Consider the following 17,561-nt stretch of genomic DNA (forward strand, 5'->3'; position numbering starts at 1 on the left):
AGTTTTGAGAACAGGGAGGCAAGAGCTGGCCTGCTTGACATCCCTTCACATCACAGGTAGAAGAGAGAACAAGGATGAACAAGCAGCAGAACTCTCCCTTGGCCAAGAGCAAGCCAGGCAGCACGGGGCCTGAGCCCCCCATCCCCCAGGCCTCCCCAGGGCCCCCAGGACCCCTTTCCCAGACTCCTCCTATGCAGAGGCCGGTGGAGCCCCAGGAGGGACCGCACAAGGTGAGTCTCTCCCCACCCCTGTCTTAATGAAGACACAGGGAGCTTTGTTCAGAGCACAGGTACACACACACGCGCGCGCACACACACACACACCTGCTCAGCCCTGAGCCAGGATTACAGAGCACAGGCCTTGTGGACAGACTCACTCACCTGCTTCTTGCTGCCTGTGTCTGTCCTGACTTAGCTGTCATCAGGCTCAAGGAACCCCTTGTCCTTCAATGGAGGAAGGGGCAACTAAAGTCCCTTCCCACCCCAGACCCCGATTCGCAGGTGGGGATGTGCCATGGAGCAGGCAGCCCACCCTCCCTGGTCTCTCCCTGCAGAGCCTGGTGGCACACCGGGTCCCACTGAAGCCATATGCAGCACCTGTACCCCGATCCCAGTCCCTGCAGGACCAGCCCACCCGAAACCTGGCTGCCTTCCCAGCCTCCCATGACCCCGACCCTGCCATCCCCGCACCCACTGCCACGCCCAGTGCCCGAGGAGCTGTCATCCGCCAGAATTCAGACCCCACCTCTGAAGGACCTGGCCCCAGCCCGAATCCCCCAGCCTGGGTCCGCTCAGATAACGAGGCCCCACCCAAGGTAAGGACAGTCCTGCAGGCCCAGGGAAAAGCAGAGAGCTAGTCATGAGGAGAAGGAGGGCAGTGAAGGGGCAGGCCACATGGAGGAAGAGTGCAGGGCGGGAAGCGAGAGAAAGCCAGGGCGCTGCCCTGCCGGGGTCAGCCGTCCAGCTGAGGACGCGACGTGGAGGGGTGGCATCGGTCCCCGTGGGGAGCGTGGGAATGGAGAAACGCCCAGGGTGTTTTGGGAGCGCTAAGGGGCAGACTTTGCGAGTTAGAACCGCAGCTCCACCGTCATCCAGCTTCATAACCCTGGACGGATTCACTAACTCCCCTGAACCTCAGTTTTCTCATCCATCAAAGTGGGGGAGCTCACCTCTCAGAGGTGAGGCTTAGACGTCTGAGAAGTGCCTGTCGCAGCGCCAGCTCGCAGCACGTGGACTTCTCTCCACAGGTGCCTCAGAGGACCTCATCTATCGCCACTGCCCTTAACACCAGTGGGGCCGGAGGGTCCCGGCCAGCCCAGGCAGTCCGTGCCAGGTAATGCCTGGGTAGGGCAACGCCTGGGTGAGGTCTGAGGGCAGCCTAGGGAGTAGGGGGGCACAGGGACTTTACCAGCCTACCCGCCTAGGGGTGGGCAAGCCCCAGCCCCATCACCTCAGCGCCCCCCCCCGCCCCCTCGGCACCCCTGTGCTCCCTTCACAGACCTCGCAGCAACTCCGCCTGGCAAATCTATCTGCAAAGGCGGGCAGAGCGGGGCACCCCAAAGCCTCCAGGGCCCCCTGCTCAGCCCCCTGGCCCGCCCAACGCCTCTAGGTAATAGAGTTGTCCCCCGACTCACTCTCACCTCTCACTTCTGCCACCCGCTTCCCTGGTGATGGCTCCCTCTGCAGTGCAGCTCAGCACCCCAGAGAAGGGAGCACTCTGCCTCCCTGACACTGACTCTGCCCCCCCAACAGTAACCCCGACCTCAGGAGGAGCGACCCTGGCTGGGAACGCTCGGACAGCGTCCTTCCAGCCTCTCACGGGCACCTCCCCCAGGCTGGCTCACTGGAGCGGAACCGCGTGGGAGGTATGTGAGCCAGGGCTGGGCAGCCTGCTCTGGGCCGGGGGGCTTATCACCATGGACCCTGCCTTTGGTGGCGTTGGACTGGGGCACCCACAGGGACAGGGAGGACCTGTGTGGGTATGGAACTTGGGGCTGAGTTCTGGGGCTCAGGGTGTGGGCTTGAGGCCATCCCTTGTTCAGGCATCAGTGACCTTCTTCCACCCTGCCGTCCAGCCTCCTCCAAACTGGACAGCTCCCCAGTGCTCTCCCCTGGGAATAAAGCCAAGCCCGATGACCACCGCTCACGGCCAGGCCGGCCCGCAGTGAGTCACCTGGTGGCAGGCATGGCCTGCCTCATCCTGGTTTGGGGCTTAGCGCCAGGGTGCTGGGTGTCAGGGGTGGGGTCTCCGCTGATCTACCGAGAAGGGCTGTGGGGATGGAGGGGACTGGTGCTTCTCATGGTACTAACCTTTTCTAACCTCTCTCCTAACCTCTCTCCTGGCTCTTTCTTCCCCTGCGGCCCCTCCCAGAGCTATAAGCGAGCAATTGGTGAGGTTAGTGAGATGGGCCTGCTTGTGGGAGCCCCTCCTGTCGCCCTGCTGGGGTGTCCCGGCACCCTTTGTCTACCTCCACCCAGGCCCAGCTTCTCCCTGCCCCTCACGTGGCTCCTCCCTGCAGGACTTCGTGTTGCTGAAAGAGCGGACCCTGGACGAGGCCCCTCGGCCTCCCAAGAAGGCCATGGACTACTCGTCGTCCAGCGAGGAGGTGGAAAGCAGTGAGGAGGACGAGGAGGAAGGCGAAGGCGGGCCAGCAGAGGGGAGCAGAGATACCCCTGGGGGCCGGTACGGCTTCGGGAGTGGGGCCCTCCCACTCCAAGGCACAGGGAGGGAGGGGAAGTGGCAGTGGGGAAGAGGTGGGGCTTTGGGGCAAGTCTGAGGGAGAGCGGCTCCCTTCTCTAGAGAGCGGGGTGAGGGTGCAGGTTCCTGTCTCTCTCCCGCTGCCCTGTGGGGTGGCCTCTTCAAGTGCCTGTCTGCCCCTGTGCCAGCCTGCCCTGTGTGCCATGCAGGGAAGCACCTCACGGTGGAGCAGGGGCTACACCGTGAGGGTGGAGCAGGTTGTGTTTTGAATAGAGACAAAAGCCTGGGCTCTGGCTGCCATCTGCTGCCTTTGGCACTTCTGTGGCCAGGGGCAGGACCTGGAGGGGCCCCACCTTCCTCTCTCACAGCAGCGATGGGGATACAGACAGCGTCAGCACCATGGTGGTCCACGACGTCGAGGAGATCACCGGGACCCAGCCCCCATACGGGGGCGGCACCATGGTGGTCCAGCGCGTGAGTGAGCCTCTGCTCCCTCCCCTGTACCTGTGTGTGCCCTCCTCAGCCCCACGCCAACCTTGCCCTCTGTCCTGTAGACCCCTGAAGAGGAGCGGAACCTGCTGCATGCTGACAGCAATGGGTATACAAACCTGCCTGACGTGGTCCAGCCCAGCCACTCACCCACCGAGAACAGCAAAGGCCAAAGCCCACCCTCGAAGGATGGGAGTGGTGACGTAAGTGGGCCGGAGGCAGGTCCGCCGGGAGAGAAGAGCCTTGGCGATGGGCGGGAGGTCCCGGTGCTGGGTCACGGCAGAGGATGGGGCGGAGCGCTGGGAGCTGGACAGCGGGGGTGCCAGTTGGGGAGCTGGAGCCTGGGGAACAGCAGCAGGGGCAGGGCCGCAGCTGGACTTGCACTTGTCTGCCTGACTGCTGTCCCCTCCCACAGTACCAGTCTCGTGGGCTGGTAAAGGCCCCTGGCAAGAGCTCGTTCACGATGTTTGTGGATCTAGGGATCTACCAGCCTGGAGGCAGTGGGGACAGCATCCCCATCACAGGTGAGGACAGGAGGACAGACCTGCTGTGAGGCCGGGGTCCAGGGGCAGCCTGGATGGGAGCACAGTGGTCTTGAGACGCAGCCTCACAAAGCATAGCCACAGGACCTCTCCCTTGGGCCCTAGCACCTGCCTGGGCACAGAGGCAAGGAAGGGCCTCTGAGACCCCTCCTTCCTGTCCCACAGGACAGGAAATGCTTAGAGTTGCCAGGGGACCTGGGCAAAGACTCAAAGCTAACAAGTGACAGAAATGGGACTTGAGCCAGACCTTTTGACTCCAAGTCCAGCACTCTATCCCCCTCTCCCATGCACCTCCTCTCCTCCTGTCTTTCTCCTCCTTTCTGCGTATTATGAGGTGCCAAGACCTGATATAGGGGATGGAGGTAAAAAGAGATGGGGTGAGAAGCTGCAGCCCCTCCTCCCACCTCCTCCCACCTCCTCCTCCTTCTGGCAGCCCTAGTGGGTGGAGAGGGCACTCGGCTCGACCAGCTGCAGTACGACGTGAGGAAGGGTTCTGTGGTCAACGTGAATCCCACCAACACCCGGGCCCACAGTGAGACCCCTGAGATCCGGAAGTACAAGAAGCGATTCAACTCCGAGATCCTCTGTGCAGCCCTTTGGGGTAAGCCAGGGCAGGGACAGCTGAGGAGGCTCTGGCGTGGCTCCTGTGCTCCTGGTTAGGTGAGGGCCTGGCTGAGCCTCTGACCTGCCCAAGGGCTCCTGTTGCAGGGGTCAACCTGCTGGTGGGCACAGAGAACGGGCTGATGTTGCTGGACCGAAGTGGGCAGGGCAAGGTGTATGGACTCATTGGGCGGCGACGCTTCCAGCAGATGGATGTGCTGGAGGGGCTCAACCTGCTCATCACCATCTCAGGTACAGGTGTGGTGAGTGGGGGAGGGAGGAGGGGCTCAGCTCCTTGGCGCTGTCACCGTCTTCTGCCTGGGAGGAGGGCAGCCTTGGTCCAGGCACTGGAAGGTGGGGCCGCACTTTCTCACCCCTTGTGGTATGCTGACAGAGGAGGGGCGGTGGCATTCAGGCCTCAGATGAGAATGGGGGGTGTGTCTGTCTGTCCATCCCTCAGGGAAAAGGAACAAACTGCGGGTGTATTACCTGTCCTGGCTCCGGAACAAGATTCTGCACAATGACCCAGAAGTGGAGAAGAAGCAGGGCTGGACCACCGTGGGGGACATGGAGGGCTGCGGGCACTACCGTGTCGGTGAGGATGTCCCAACAGAGTGGCCAGCACATACTTGTTCATGAAGAGACAGAAATGGATCTGGGAGCCAGGGACTTGGGGCCTGGGTGGGGCAGTGTAGTGACAGACCACGGGGAGGCGCCCGTGGCGCAAGAAGGGAAGTCTCAGCATCCCTCTTCTCTCCCGCCCCCAGTGAAATACGAGCGGATTAAGTTCCTGGTCATCGCCCTCAAGAGCTCCGTGGAGGTGTATGCCTGGGCCCCCAAACCCTACCACAAATTCATGGCCTTCAAGGTAATCCCAGCCTCGGTCCCTAACACCATCTGGAGTCCCAGCGCCTCTCCCCGTGCCCCTGAGCCCTCCTCTCCTCCGGTTCTCTGCAGTCCTTTGCCGACCTCCCCCACCGCCCTCTGCTGGTCGACCTGACAGTAGAGGAGGGGCAGCGGCTCAAGGTCATCTATGGCTCCAGTGCTGGCTTCCATGCTGTGGATGTCGACTCCGGGAACAGCTATGACATCTACATCCCTGTGCATGTGAGCTTGGCGGGGCTGCTGGGGGAGTGGGATGGCCCAATCTGGGCACCAGACACGGAGACTCTAGCCCCCCTCCTTCTCCCCAGATCCAGAGCCAGATCACGCCCCATGCCATCATCTTCCTCCCCAACACCGACGGCATGGAGATGCTGCTGTGCTACGAGGATGAGGGCGTCTACGTCAACACGTACGGGCGCATCATTAAGGATGTGGTGCTGCAGTGGGGAGAGATGCCTACTTCTGTGGGTGAGTGAGCTGCCACCCTCCCAGCCACATGCCCTGAGGTGGCCCCGGGGTGCAGCCTGCTCAGCCCCTCACCTGTTCCCCACAGCCTACATCTGCTCCAACCAGATAATGGGCTGGGGTGAGAAAGCCATTGAGATCCGCTCTGTGGAGACGGGCCACCTCGACGGGGTCTTCATGCACAAACGAGCTCAGAGGCTCAAGTTCCTGTGTGAGCGGAATGACAAGGTGGGAGGCTCCTTCCCTCTGAAAGCCCTGCCGTCCCGGCTGCCATGACCCTAGGTCCCTGGGCAGAGTTCTGGGGAGAGGATGGTGGTGGTGGCTTCCTGAAAGCGGGCCCCTCTGGGAGCTCGGAGGGCAGTCAGCCACTACCATTGCCCTGCGCTCCCTTCAGCTTCCGAGGACTTTCCAGCTGGCGCCCAGGGGGCTAGTGGTGCACCCTCTTCCCTAACATCCCAGCCTTTCCTCCGGGTGAGGGGCACTGTGAGTCTCCTCCTGCAGTCTCTGTCTCTCCCTCACCTCTTCTGCCACCCCTTTTTCCCTTCTCCCAGTTGAGACTCCCCCCCAACCCCAGCCCTTGGTGACTTCTTCTCCTGCCCCACCCAGGTGTTTTTTGCCTCAGTCCGCTCTGGGGGCAGCAGCCAAGTTTACTTCATGACTCTGAACCGTAACTGCATCATGAACTGGTGACGGGGCCCTGGGCTGGGGCTGTCCCACACTGGACCCAGCTCTCCCCCTGCAGCCAGGCTTCCCGGGCCGCCCCTCTTTCCCCTCCCTGGGCTTTTGCTTTTACTGGTTTGATTTCACTGGAGCCTGCTGGGAACGTGACCTCTGACCCCTGATGCTTTCGTGATCACGTGACCATCCTCTTCCCCAACATGTCCTCTTCCCAAAACTGTGCCTGTCCCCATCTTCTGGGGAGGGACACAGCTTCCCCTTCCCAGGAATTGAGTGGGCCTAGCCCCTCCCCCCTTTTCTCCATTTAAGAGGAGAGTGCTTGGGGCTTGAACCCCTTACCCCACTGCTGCTGACTGGGCAGGGCCCTGGACCCCTTTATTTGCACGTCAGGGGAGCCGGCTCCCCCCTTGAATGTACCAGACCCTGGGGGGGGTCACTGGGCCCTAGATTTTTGGGGGGTCACTGGCCACTCCAGGGGCAGGGACCATTTCTTCATTTTCTGAAAGCACTTTAATGATTCCCCTTCCCCCAAACTCCAGGGAATGGAGGGGGGACCCCGCCAGCCAAAACATTCCCCCCATTCCCAACCCCCATCTCTTCTAGCCCATGCCCTTCCCCGGTGGAGGGAGGGAGCAGGGAGCCCTCACTCTCCACGCCCCTTGCTTGCATCTGTATATAGTGTGAGCAGCAAGTAACCCTCCTCCTCCCTCCCCCCCCAACCCCTCCTCAATGTAGTGGCCTTGGATATCCTGTTTGTTAATAAAGACAATTCAACCAGCTCCCACCATGCAGGCCGCATGTTCTTGCTTTCTGTCAGTCCTGTAGACTAGGCAGAGAGAGCCTCCAGGGTGGGGAAGAAAGGGGCAGGGTAGGGTAGGGTGGGGAAGAAAGGGGCAGGGTAGGGTAGGGTAGGGTGGGGAAGAAAGGGGCAGGGTAGGGTAGGGTAGGGTGGGGAAGAAAGGGGCAGGGTAGGGTAGGGTGGGGAAGAAAGGGGCAGGGTAGGGTAGGGTGGGGAAGAAAGGGGCAGGGTAGGGTAGGGTAGGGTGGGGAAGAAAGGGGCAGGGTAGGGTAGGGTGGGGAAGAAAGGGGCAGGGTAGGGTAGGGTGGGGAAGAAAGGGGCAGGGTAGGGTAGGGTAGGGTGGGGAAGAAAGGGGCAGGGTGGGGTGGGGAAGAAAGGGGCAGGGTGGGCTGGGATCTGCAATGAGTGAGCCTCATGGGGTGGGATGGGCAGTGCTGGGCCAAGAAAACCTAGAAGAAATGACTGTGGAAGGGTCAGGGCAGCCTCAGCCTTAAACCTTTGGGCCTGAGGGCCACCAGCACTGAAGGTGTTTGGTTCCCACCCGCTCCAGCAGAGCCAGACCAGGGAAGAAGAGGGTTTCCTGGCTACAGCCTCCCTGTGTGCAAGTCCTGAAAAGGGGTCTTCTGTTTGGCTATGAGATGAATATAGATAGATAGCTCACAAGCTGGCAGCCACCAGAGTCCCGTGGGGCTGAGCCTGAAAAAGGCTGGGAGGTCAGCAAGGCTGAATGAAGGGCAGTCCTTGCTTTCTGGAAGACCGGCACCTGAGAGCCTATGTGAACCGTTTCCTCCTGCTGACCCCTGGACTGCGGCCAGGCCTACACACGCCAAGGAGCGGGCACACACCATTCTTGTGAAGTTCACAAACTGCAGATTGATCAGCAGGGGGAAGGGATCATAATGCCGTGGTGGCGGCAGCCTACTTTTTCTAAATCAATTTCCCACTGGAGATGGGTGGGAAATTGAAGTCGGTGCACGCTAAGGCTGGATACACGGCGGGTAGGGGAGATCAGGCACTCGGTTGAAGTAGGCCCCGAGGAAGATGAGGCTGGAGCCCACGCTGAAGAGCACCAGAGCGGCCCAGAAGCAGATGTTGTCAAGGGCATTCCCCATGCGCACCCAGTCGGACACTTCCTGGGGAAGGGTCGGCACAGTCAGTAAAGAGGCAGCTGCAGGAGCCAGCGGCATGGGAGACAGTGGTGGGCCTCGTCCGCGCTCCACCCGCCTCTGGCTCCTGTCCCACCTCGCCGGTGGCCTCCTGATCTCTCGTGCTCTCGGCCACGAAGTTCACGGCATCCACACAGCAGCGGACCTCGGGGGCGGCGGCGCCCAGGCTCTGGCAGAAGGCAGCTGGCAGGGAAAACACCGGGGTGGGCCTTAGGAGCCTCCCCCGTGGCAGGCACCCCGCGCGGCCCCCCGGGCCACTGTGCTCACCCGTCCAGGTCCCGTGCCGGTGCCTCTGCCCCTCAAACACGAGCTCGCTCCGTGGCTTTTTCAGTATCAGCTCCTCCGCGCGGAGCAATAAGCCCACCGACGACGCCCGCCTTGGGGGCGAGGCGGCCCGGGGGGCCTCGGGGGGCGGCGGGGAGCCCAGGAGGCGCGGCAGCAGCTCCAGGAGAACCTGGGGCAGGGGGCGGGGCTTGGGGGCGGGGCTTAGGGGCGGGGCTTAGGGGCGGGGCTTAGGGGCGGGGCTAGTGCGAGGCCCCACCCCCACCGGGCTGCACCGCCCCCTCCGCGCTTACGTGGCGCAGCCGCGGGGACATGGCGTGGGTGGTGGGCGTCCGCAGGGACACGTTGAGCACGATGACGCAATTCATGACAATGAGCGTGGCGACCACCATGACGAAAATAAGGAACCTGAGGAGCCCGGAAGGCATGACATCACCGTTCCTCCTCCCAGCTACCGAAGGCGCCGCGCGCTGACCTCACAAACACGGCTTCTGCTGGTACGGGCTGGTTACGCCCTCCAGCTGCGCCCCCTACACGACGACAGACGCGTCCCCCAGCCCTTCTCCTGTCCTACCACTTGTGGCGGCCATGAAGGGGACCCCCAGCTCCCTGGACACCCTGATGTGGATCTACCACTTCCATAGCTCCACCGAGGTGAGGCTACGCCCGCCAAGGGCTTGCACCTCGAGACCTTCTGGGTAGGTCTCCTGTTCGCCCTTGTGACCCCTACCCTGCTACTCTACTGCTCTGCTCCTTCTCCAGGTGGCCCTCCAGCCCCCGCTTCTGTCTTCCCTGGAACTCTCCGTGGCCGCAGCCCATGAATATCTGGAGCAGAGATTCAGAGAGCTGAAGTCCCTGGAGCCACCAGAGCCGAAGATGCAGGGGATGCTGCCTGCCCCGAAGCCCACCCTGGGGCTGGTGTTAAGAGAAGCCACAGCCAGCCTCGTGAGCTTCGGCGCCACCTTGTTAGAGGTGGGGTACTGGGGGGCTTAGGATACGCGGCGATCGGGCAGCGGGAACAAGGACCTCTGCCTCCCCGCTAACCCCTGTGCCCCCAATGCAGATCTCAGCCTTGTGGCTGCAGCAGGAGGCGCGGCGACTAGACGGCAGCGCGGGCCCAGCCCCAGACGGCAGGGATCCGGGTGCAGCGCTGAGCCGGGTAGCCCAGGCCGCAGGGCAGGGGGCTCGGCAAGCTGGGGCTGCGGTGGGCGCCAGCGCCCGGCTCCTAGTCCAGGGAGCGTGGCTATGCCTGTGTGGACGGGGTCTGCCTCATTCCTGCGACAGTGGCAACAGCAGCTAGGCCTCGGAATCCCAGGAGAACCGGTGAGCTCAGGACACGGGGTGAGTTAGGGGCCAGAGGCGGCGGGGCTAGGGAGGCACTGAGCCGGACTGTCCCCCAACAGAGCTACTCAGGAGACCTCCAGGTGACATCCAGCAGCAGTGAGGAGGACGGCGGACAAGGGACTCCATCCCCGTACCAGCCCCACCCAGCGTCCGAATAAAGCCCAGGGCGGGGCGAGACAGCCAGAGCTTTTCCCCGGGTCTCCGGGTTTTGGCCACGCCCCCACCCGACAACCTCCCCGGCCCCGCCCTTCACACTGGCCACACCCCCGCGGGGGCTCCGCCTTCACCTGCCCAGGAGCGGCACGCTCAGAGACGTCTCTGGGATTTTCTGGGCAATGAGGAACAAGAAGACGGTCTGGGCGAGCAGGACGTTGATGGAGACCGTGCATTTCTGGCCGCCGGCTGGAGGGAGAGCCAGTGAGAGCGGGCCCCGCCTCCCGGGAGCGAGCCCGGGTTTGGGGGTGGGTTTGGGGGTGGGTTCGGGGCCACTGCTTACCCTGCGCCGGCAGGAAGTAGGCGAGCAGCACCAGGCCCGAGATGAGCACACAGGGCGCGATGATGTTAATGACGTAGAAGAGCGGCTTCCGGCGGATGATGAGCGAGTAGATGACGTCAGTCTCCCCTGGGCCGTCGGTGGCGCCACCGTGGTGGCGGCGGATCACCCCCGGGCAGAAGTCGATGGCCCACTCGCCGTTCTCTGCGGGACGGGGGCACGGTCAGCTGGCTGTCGGAGCTGGGCGCCCGCCGAGCTGACAGCGGGCTGAAGAGGAGGCTGCGGCTGTCTGCACCAGGGTCATGGGCCGTCAGGATGGGGGCAATTACGGACAGAAAAGGGCATTCTCGTTGAGGGTATGGAAAGCCAGAAGGCAGGACTAGAGTAACAATCGAGAATGATTTCAGGACAGGGGTAAGCTAAACCCAGTTGTGGAAGTCATCCTCCAGTGTCGTTGGTCCGGGGCAAGCCCACCCTGGAAGTCCCCTCTCTGGACCCCGTCTAGAAGCGGGTTTTTCTGAGCAGGCAGGGGCTTCACCAGTATAGGCCTCTGTGTCGATGTCGATCTTGTTGATGGTCTTGCCGTCGTCGTCTACGGCAAAAGTGAACTCCACCTCTTCGGCATTGTACGTCTGAGAGCTGCGGAGCCAGGGCCGGGAGCCCACCCCACAAGCTCTGACCCGGGCCCCGACCTCAGGCCCAGCCCTGGAAGCTGGGATCGAGCGGGGCCGCGATCCCAAGCCCACCCCTTCACCCAAGCCCAGCCTGAGCGCCTCTGTTCCCATCTGTACCTCCGGCCGTGCTAGAGCGTCCCACCCAGTGCCTACGCCTGGCTCCGCCTCCAGCGCGAAGCCCCGCCCCGAGGGCGGTGCTTCCCGATTGGCCCCGCCCCATAAGGCCCCTCCCATAATCGTCCGGGCCGCGGAGTAACTCTTCCCACCGGAAAATAAGCGAACAGTTCTGCCAATCGAAGGGGAAGTAGGTGACCTCCACTGCGCAGACGCTGCGGTAGATGGCCGGAGGCAGCCACTTCACGGAGCCGCCCTCGTAGACCAGCACGTTGGCGTCGTAGGCCACTCCGAACTGGCCATCAATACTGTGGGCTCGGGGAAACCGAGCTTTTTGCACAGATCTGCACCCTCTCGGAGTACCCCCTTCCCCAACCAAGTCCAGCCCGCACCCCGGGCCGGCTTCCCTCCAGCCTGGCGTCTGGCCCGGTTCTCACTTGTTTTCCAGCACAATCTCTGGCAGCCACACGAGTTCTGAAGGGACTCGCAGGGTTTCTATACCCCCAAAGTCGTCCTTGCTGTAGTTGAGTCGGTAATCCTGCCAATCCTAAGGGGTGGGGGACGGAAGGCCGCGTGCCCTGCATCTCCCACCTGGCGCTGCCTGGGAGGGGTTTGGGGGAAAAGGGGTCCCCTGGACAAGACCTCACACCGTTCCCCAGATTTGACTCACGATTCCAATCCAGACGCTAGTGGTGAGAGTCTCCTCTTTTTCATTCTGCAGATGGGAGATGCGGATGATTGAAGTGAGATTTCAGGGCCAGAAGTGAGCTTTAGGACAGAGCTCAGCGGTTGGGGCCAGAAGTGGGATTTTTGGCTTAAGATGAGGGTGGGGGTAGCTTACCAGTGAGATGAGATTCGTCAGGGTGACCTTGAGGCTGATGGTGACAGTATCCTCAGGCTCCCGCACTGGCCGGCTTCCTGGGTCATAGTTGTTGAAGAGATGGTGATAAAGACGCAGTTCGTCGTTCTTCCCCACACCCCTGCCTGCGATGGGGTCAAGAAGGAAGGGTCATTGACAATGAAGAGGCTGGAGCACCTCTCTCCCCTCTGCCTCCTCTGGGTCCTCACAGGCCTCTGACGCTGTGTATTATCAGTATCTGTCTCCTAAACCAATTATGCTGTGCCTGGGAACCAAATACTGTGTCTAAGTCTCCATCTTGGTCTCTGTCTTTGTCTTCCCAGTCTCTTCATGTCAGTATCTGTGTGTGTCCAATTGCCCCTCTAGCCCCTGTCCGTACCGAGAAGCCCCAAGAGGAGCAGGACCCCAAGCGGAGCTCCTGCCATCCTGCTCCGTGGTTCTCAGGGTTATTCTGAGCTCTGGCAGGCTTGGAGGGGGCATGCCAGGGTGCCTGTGTGAGGGGGAGGAGGGTGTTAGTTCCGGGCTGTTAGGGGACTGTCACCTAATCCTCTGCTCACCCCTGCTGCAGCTGGGGACATTTTGGCTGCTTCCAGAGGCAGCTGCCCCATCCTGTGTTTCCCGCCCCTGCCCCGCCCCAGCCCAGCGTCCTTTGCCTGGTATTTGGCCAACTCCCCAGCCACAGATGTGGGCGTCTCCTGAGAGGCACCTGCAACCACAATTCTAGTAGCAGGGGGTGGGAGACACTGCTTTCAGCAGGCACTGTTGTCCTTTGAGTAAGCTGCCCTGTGTAGGTGACCCTGACTGATGAACACATCTGGGGATGTGACACACCCCTTGCCTCCCATTCTCATTCATGCGGAACACAAACTATCACCACCCAAGCTCACAATGCCTTTCCTGCCGGCAGAGTGGCAAAAAACAGTCTCCATAAAGACCTGATAAAGAGACAGGTGGTCACAGGGGATTAGCCCTGCGGTACAGAGATTCCATCTAGCAAAGGAGATCATGTAAAGGACCCACCTCCTTCCACAACCTGATCGCCAGGTTTGCCCATGCCCAGCCCCTCTGGGTGGGAGACTTGTTTCTCCTTGTCTATCCCTGCTGCCACCTTGTGGTCACAGATGATAGTACCGTCTTCCCATCCTACTCTCCTAAACACACACGCGCGCACACACACACACACACACACCTGATGACACCTTAACAGATCCTTTTGATGTTCCTTTTTTTAAATTTTTTTTTTTGAGACCAAGTCTCGCTCTGGCGCCCAGGCTGGAGTGCAGTGGCATGATCTCGGCTCACTGCAACCTCCGCCTCCCGGGTTCAAGCGATTCTCCTGCCTCAGCCTCCGGACTAGCTGGGACTACAGGCGCATGCCACCATGCCCGGCTAATTTTTGTATTTTTTAGTAGAGATGGGGTTTCACCATGTTAGCCAGGAAGGTCTCGATCTCCTGACCTCGTGAGCCACCTACCTGGGCCTCCCAAAGTGCTGGGATTATAGGCGTGAGCCACTGCGCCCAGCCTCGATGTTTTTTGTTTTTCTGTTTCTTTTTTTGTTTTTTGTGTTTTTTTTTTTGCAGGGGGTGGGGGGACAGGATCTCACTCTGTCACCCAGACAGGAGTGCAGCGGCACCATCATAGTTCACTGCGGCTCTCAAACTCCTGGGCTAAAGCGATCCTCCTGCCTCAGCTTCCCAAAGGGTTAGGATGACAGGTGTGAGCCACCACACCCGGCCTCAGTGTTTCTTAAAGCCTTCTTGAACCATTCTAATCACCTGGAGGGGTGCTTATTTTAAATTCAGATTCCTAGGCTCCATTCCCAGAGAATTATGATTTCGGGACTAGGGTGCCAGGAATCTGTATTTTTAGGAAACTGTCCAGGTGTTCCTCGTGAGGTAGGAGGGGCTGGCCTAAGCATATTTTCTGCTTACATCTCATTTCCTCACAGCAGTCCAGCAAAGCAATGATCACTGTCCTGAATACATGAAAGGGGATGCTAAGGTCGGGATCCAGGGTCACACAAGTAGATTGGCAGTAATGCATGAGACTTATCAATCAACTCTAGCGATCTCGTACACCTGTGTTTATTTTACCCTTCACAAAACACTTTCGGGTCCATCACCTTTGGGTCTCCTTCCCCCACCTATGGGGTAGGTCATAATCACCTCCATGTTACAAGCGAGGACACACCAAAGAACAGAGTGTCCTCCTAGCCCATTTCCCACACTTGTGTAACGCCTCTGTTTCCACTGCTGCCTTATCACCCCCACGATTTCCATTTCAGACTCCCTTTCTGGGTCTCTTTGACCCAGCTCACCTCTTTGCATGTGGCTGGTACATGGACTAACTCTCAAATCTGTGCTGCTGCTTATTCCAGAGCTTCCGGGTCAAGGCTTGGGACAAGAATTGTGATAAATGCAAATATTTATTCAAACATCAGTGGACACCTACAAAGTTCCCCCTTACAGGGCCGGGTGCTATGGTTATTGAGATGGATAAAACAAGCCTCAAGGAGTTATCATCTAATGACAGAGACCTATCAACAGCCAGTGATGCCAGACTATGAGAAGCATAAAAATAAACAGGTGCTACAGAATCTGTAGCCAGGGTGAATCAGATCTGTCAGAAAAGCAAGGTTTCGGCCAGGCACAGTGGCTCATGCCTATAATCCTAACTATTTGGGAGGCTGAGGCTGGAGCATCACTTGAGCCCAGGAGTTCAAGACCAGCCTGGGCAACACAGTGAGACCCCCATCTCTACAAAAATAAATAAACAACAACAAAAAATATTAGCCAGGCGTCATGGTGCATGCCTGTAGTCCCAGCTACTTAGGAAGCTGAGGCGGGAGGATTGCTTGACCCTAAGAGATCAAGGACACAGTGAGCTACGATCGCACTACACTCCAGCCTGGGTGACAAGCGAGACCCTATCTCAAAAAAATGAAGTTTCTGGCCGGATGTGGTGGCTCAACACCTGTAATCCCAGCACTTTGGGAGGCCAAGGCAGGTGGACCACCTGAGGTCAAGAGTTCGAGACCAGTCTGGCCAACATGGTGAAACCCCGTCTCTACTAAAAACACAAAAATTAGCTGGGTGTGGTGGCTGGCACCTGTAATTCCAGCTACTCGGGAGGCCGAGGCAGGAGAATCACTTGAACCTGGGAGACGGAGGTTGCAGTGAGCTGAGATCGTGCCACTGCACTCCAGCCCGGGTGACAGAGCGAGACTCCATCTCAAAAAACAAAAAAATGAAGTTTCTCCTAGGTTTCCTGTAGTCTTGCACATGGACTGGAACTTACTAGACCAGTGTCAGAGGCCAAGGCAGCTCCAGAGCCTGTCTCCTGATCTGTCTCCGCCGCTCTGTCTGCTCTCTGCTCCTCTCACTTCGTCAGCACTGCCCATTCCCCCTACTTTGCATGTCCCCTTTCTACTGTGTAGTTTCTGCTTTCTCGTCACCTGTGCATCATTTCACCATGGTCTTAGCCCCAGACCAACTTCTTGGCTTCTCTCTGCAGAGGCAGCACTTTTGTTCCTGTTGCTACTGCCTGATGCTCTGAGGGCTTGGGGTGCCGACACTGAAGAAGGGTCATGGGGTTGGCCTAAGACTGCCTTGTTTAGGATGGATAGTGGGTGTGGCAGGCCCTGACACCACATGTCTGGTAATTCACCCTCTAGCAACCCAGCCCACTTCTCAGATATGTTTAGCTCCCAAAACGGCCTGCCAGGATGCCATTCTCACTGCTAGAGCTGAAATATATACAAATATATGAAATATACATAAATTAATACAGTTAATATAAATTCACTCTATCCTCCCCAGCAGGATTCAAACTTGAAATCTTGCTTCCAAAAGTGATTATGAGGAAAAAAATCTAATAATCTGATCAAAAAGAGGGCAGAAGATTTGAATAGACGCTTCTCAAAATAAGACACACAAATGCCAAACAGGTATAAGAAAAGGTGCCCAGCATCATTGGTCATCATTGGGAGGCCGAGGTAGGAGAATTGCTTGAGCCTGGGAGTTCAAGACCAGCCTGGGCAATATAGTGAGACCTCATCTGTAAATAAATAAATAAAATTTTAAAAACAGATGAATGGTGAGCCAAGATCATGCCACTGCATCCTAGCCTGGGAAACAAGAGAGAAAACTGTTTAAAAAAAGAAAAGAAAAAAGAAAAACACAGATGAATGGATAAAGCAAATGTGGTGCATATACACTATGGAGCACCATTCACCCATGAAAAAGGATGAGATCGTGTCATTTGCAACTGGAGGATCATTATGAATGGAACTGGAGATCATTATGTTAGGTGAAATAAGCCAGGCACAGAAAGACAATCATTGCATGTTCTCACTTATTTGTGGGAGTTAAAAATCAAAACAATTGACCTCATGGACATAGAGAGTAGAAGGATGGTTACCAGAGGCTGGGAAGGGTAGTTACCAGAGGCTGGGAAGGGTAGTTACCAGAGGCTGGGAAGGGTAGTTACCAGAGGCTGGGAAGGGTAGTTACCAGAGGCTGGGAAGGGTAGTTACCAGAGGCTGGGAAGGGTAGTTACCAGAGGCTGGGAAGGGTAGTTACCAGAGGCTGGGAAGGGTAGTTACCAGAGGCTGGGAAGGGTAGTTACCAGAGGCTGGGAAGGGTAGTTACCAGAGGCTGGGAAGGGTAGTTACCAGAGGCTGGGAAGGGTAGCGGGCAGGTAGGTGGATGGTGGGGATGGTTAATGGGTACAAAAAAAATAGAATAAGACCTACTATTTGATAGCACAACAGAGTGACTGTAGTCAATAATAACTTCATTGTACATGTTAAAAAAAACTTAGAGTGTAATTGCATGGTTTGTAACTTAAAGGATAAATGATTGGGGGAATTTAAAAAAAAGTGATTATGGCAAGGGTCCTTCAAAAAAACACTCTCGGCTGGGCACGGTGGCTCACGCTTGTAATCCCTGCACTTCGGGAGGCCGAGGGAGGCGGATCACGAGGTCAGGAGATCGAGACCATCCTGGCTAACACGGTGAAACCCCGTCTCTACTAAAAATACAAAAATTAGTTGGGCATGGTGGCAGGTGCCTGTAATCCCAGCTACTTAGGAGGCTGAGGCAGGAGAATCGCTTGAATCTGGGAGATGGAGGTTGCAGTGAGCTGAGATTGCGCCACTGCACTCCAGCCTAGCGACAGAGCAAGACTCCATCTCAAAAAAAAAAAAAAAAAAAAAAAGCTGGGCGCGGTGGCTCACGCTTGTGGTCCCAGCACTTTGGGAGGCCGAGGAGGGCGGATCACGAGGTCAGGAGATCAAGACCATCCTGGCTAGCATGGTGAAACCCCGTGTCTACTAAAAATTAAAAAAAAAAAATTAGCCGGGCGTGGTGGCAGGCGCCTGTAGTCCCAGCTACTCGGGAGGCTGAGGCAGGAGAATGGCGTGAACCCGGGAGGCGGAGCTTCCAGTGAGCCGAGATCGCGCCACTGCACTCC

At 58.6% G+C, this 17,561-nt stretch overlaps 4 protein-coding genes across 38 annotated transcripts in view; 2 read left to right on the top strand and 2 right to left on the bottom strand.

Moving 5' to 3' along the window:
• MINK1 (misshapen like kinase 1) overlaps positions 1-7,135 on the top strand; it is a 68,218-nt gene extending 61,083 nt beyond the window's left edge. For 5 of the 35 annotated variants that reach the window (XM_055367189.2, XM_055367187.2, XM_055367192.2 and 2 more), the window contains 19 exons: positions 57-230; positions 554-814; positions 1,247-1,332; positions 1,498-1,608; positions 1,752-1,864; positions 2,075-2,163; positions 2,371-2,394; positions 2,519-2,682; positions 3,066-3,171; positions 3,252-3,389; positions 3,602-3,710; positions 4,162-4,329; positions 4,437-4,580; positions 4,789-4,923; positions 5,096-5,196; positions 5,286-5,435; positions 5,522-5,681; positions 5,767-5,906; positions 6,285-7,135. In XM_055367189.2, the coding sequence (XP_055223164.1) occupies positions 57-230; positions 554-814; positions 1,247-1,332; positions 1,498-1,608; positions 1,752-1,864; positions 2,075-2,163; positions 2,371-2,394; positions 2,519-2,682; positions 3,066-3,171; positions 3,252-3,389; positions 3,602-3,710; positions 4,162-4,329; positions 4,437-4,580; positions 4,789-4,923; positions 5,096-5,196; positions 5,286-5,435; positions 5,522-5,681; positions 5,767-5,906; positions 6,285-6,368 (2,457 nt within the window). In that variant the 3' untranslated portion in view covers positions 6,369-7,135. The remainder of the gene's footprint in view (positions 1-56; positions 231-553; positions 815-1,246; positions 1,333-1,497; positions 1,609-1,751; positions 1,865-2,074; positions 2,164-2,370; positions 2,395-2,518; positions 2,683-3,065; positions 3,172-3,251; positions 3,390-3,601; positions 3,711-4,161; positions 4,330-4,436; positions 4,581-4,788; positions 4,924-5,095; positions 5,197-5,285; positions 5,436-5,521; positions 5,682-5,766; positions 5,907-6,284) is intronic. The other 30 variants (XM_055367193.2, XM_055367188.2, XM_055367195.2 and 27 more) reach the window with 13 other exon arrangements.
• Positions 7,136-7,419: 284 nt separating this feature from the next.
• On the bottom strand, positions 7,420-10,574 carry CHRNE (cholinergic receptor nicotinic epsilon subunit). Its single transcript, XM_019012962.3, has 6 exons — positions 10,444-10,574; positions 10,235-10,349; positions 8,897-9,011; positions 8,589-8,775; positions 8,398-8,504; positions 7,420-8,288 (listed from the first exon to the last, which is right to left on the bottom strand). The coding sequence occupies exons 3-6, from the start codon at positions 8,993-8,995 to the stop codon at positions 8,133-8,135; spliced, it is 549 nt and encodes a 182-aa protein (XP_018868507.2). The 5' UTR covers positions 8,996-9,011; positions 10,235-10,349; positions 10,444-10,574; the 3' UTR covers positions 7,420-8,132.
• C19H17orf107 (chromosome 19 C17orf107 homolog) lies at positions 9,006-12,381 on the top strand. The gene is made up of 4 exons (XM_019012920.4): positions 9,006-9,257; positions 9,366-9,575; positions 9,667-9,926; positions 10,007-12,381. The coding sequence occupies exons 1-3, from the start codon at positions 9,192-9,194 to the stop codon at positions 9,901-9,903; spliced, it is 513 nt and encodes a 170-aa protein (XP_018868465.1). The 5' UTR covers positions 9,006-9,191; the 3' UTR covers positions 9,904-9,926; positions 10,007-12,381.
• On the bottom strand, positions 11,191-12,695 carry LOC134757653 (acetylcholine receptor subunit epsilon-like). Its single transcript, XM_063700902.1, has 6 exons — positions 12,645-12,695; positions 12,467-12,577; positions 12,070-12,231; positions 11,899-11,943; positions 11,666-11,775; positions 11,191-11,536 (listed from the first exon to the last, which is right to left on the bottom strand). The coding sequence occupies exons 1-6, from the start codon at positions 12,693-12,695 to the stop codon at positions 11,191-11,193; spliced, it is 825 nt and encodes a 274-aa protein (XP_063556972.1).
• Positions 12,696-17,561: the final 4,866 nt, after the last annotated feature.

The sequence above is a fragment of the Gorilla gorilla genome, chromosome 19, assembly GCF_029281585.2.
Source record: "Gorilla gorilla gorilla isolate KB3781 chromosome 19, NHGRI_mGorGor1-v2.1_pri, whole genome shotgun sequence".
NCBI lineage: Eukaryota > Metazoa > Chordata > Mammalia > Primates > Hominidae > Gorilla > Gorilla gorilla.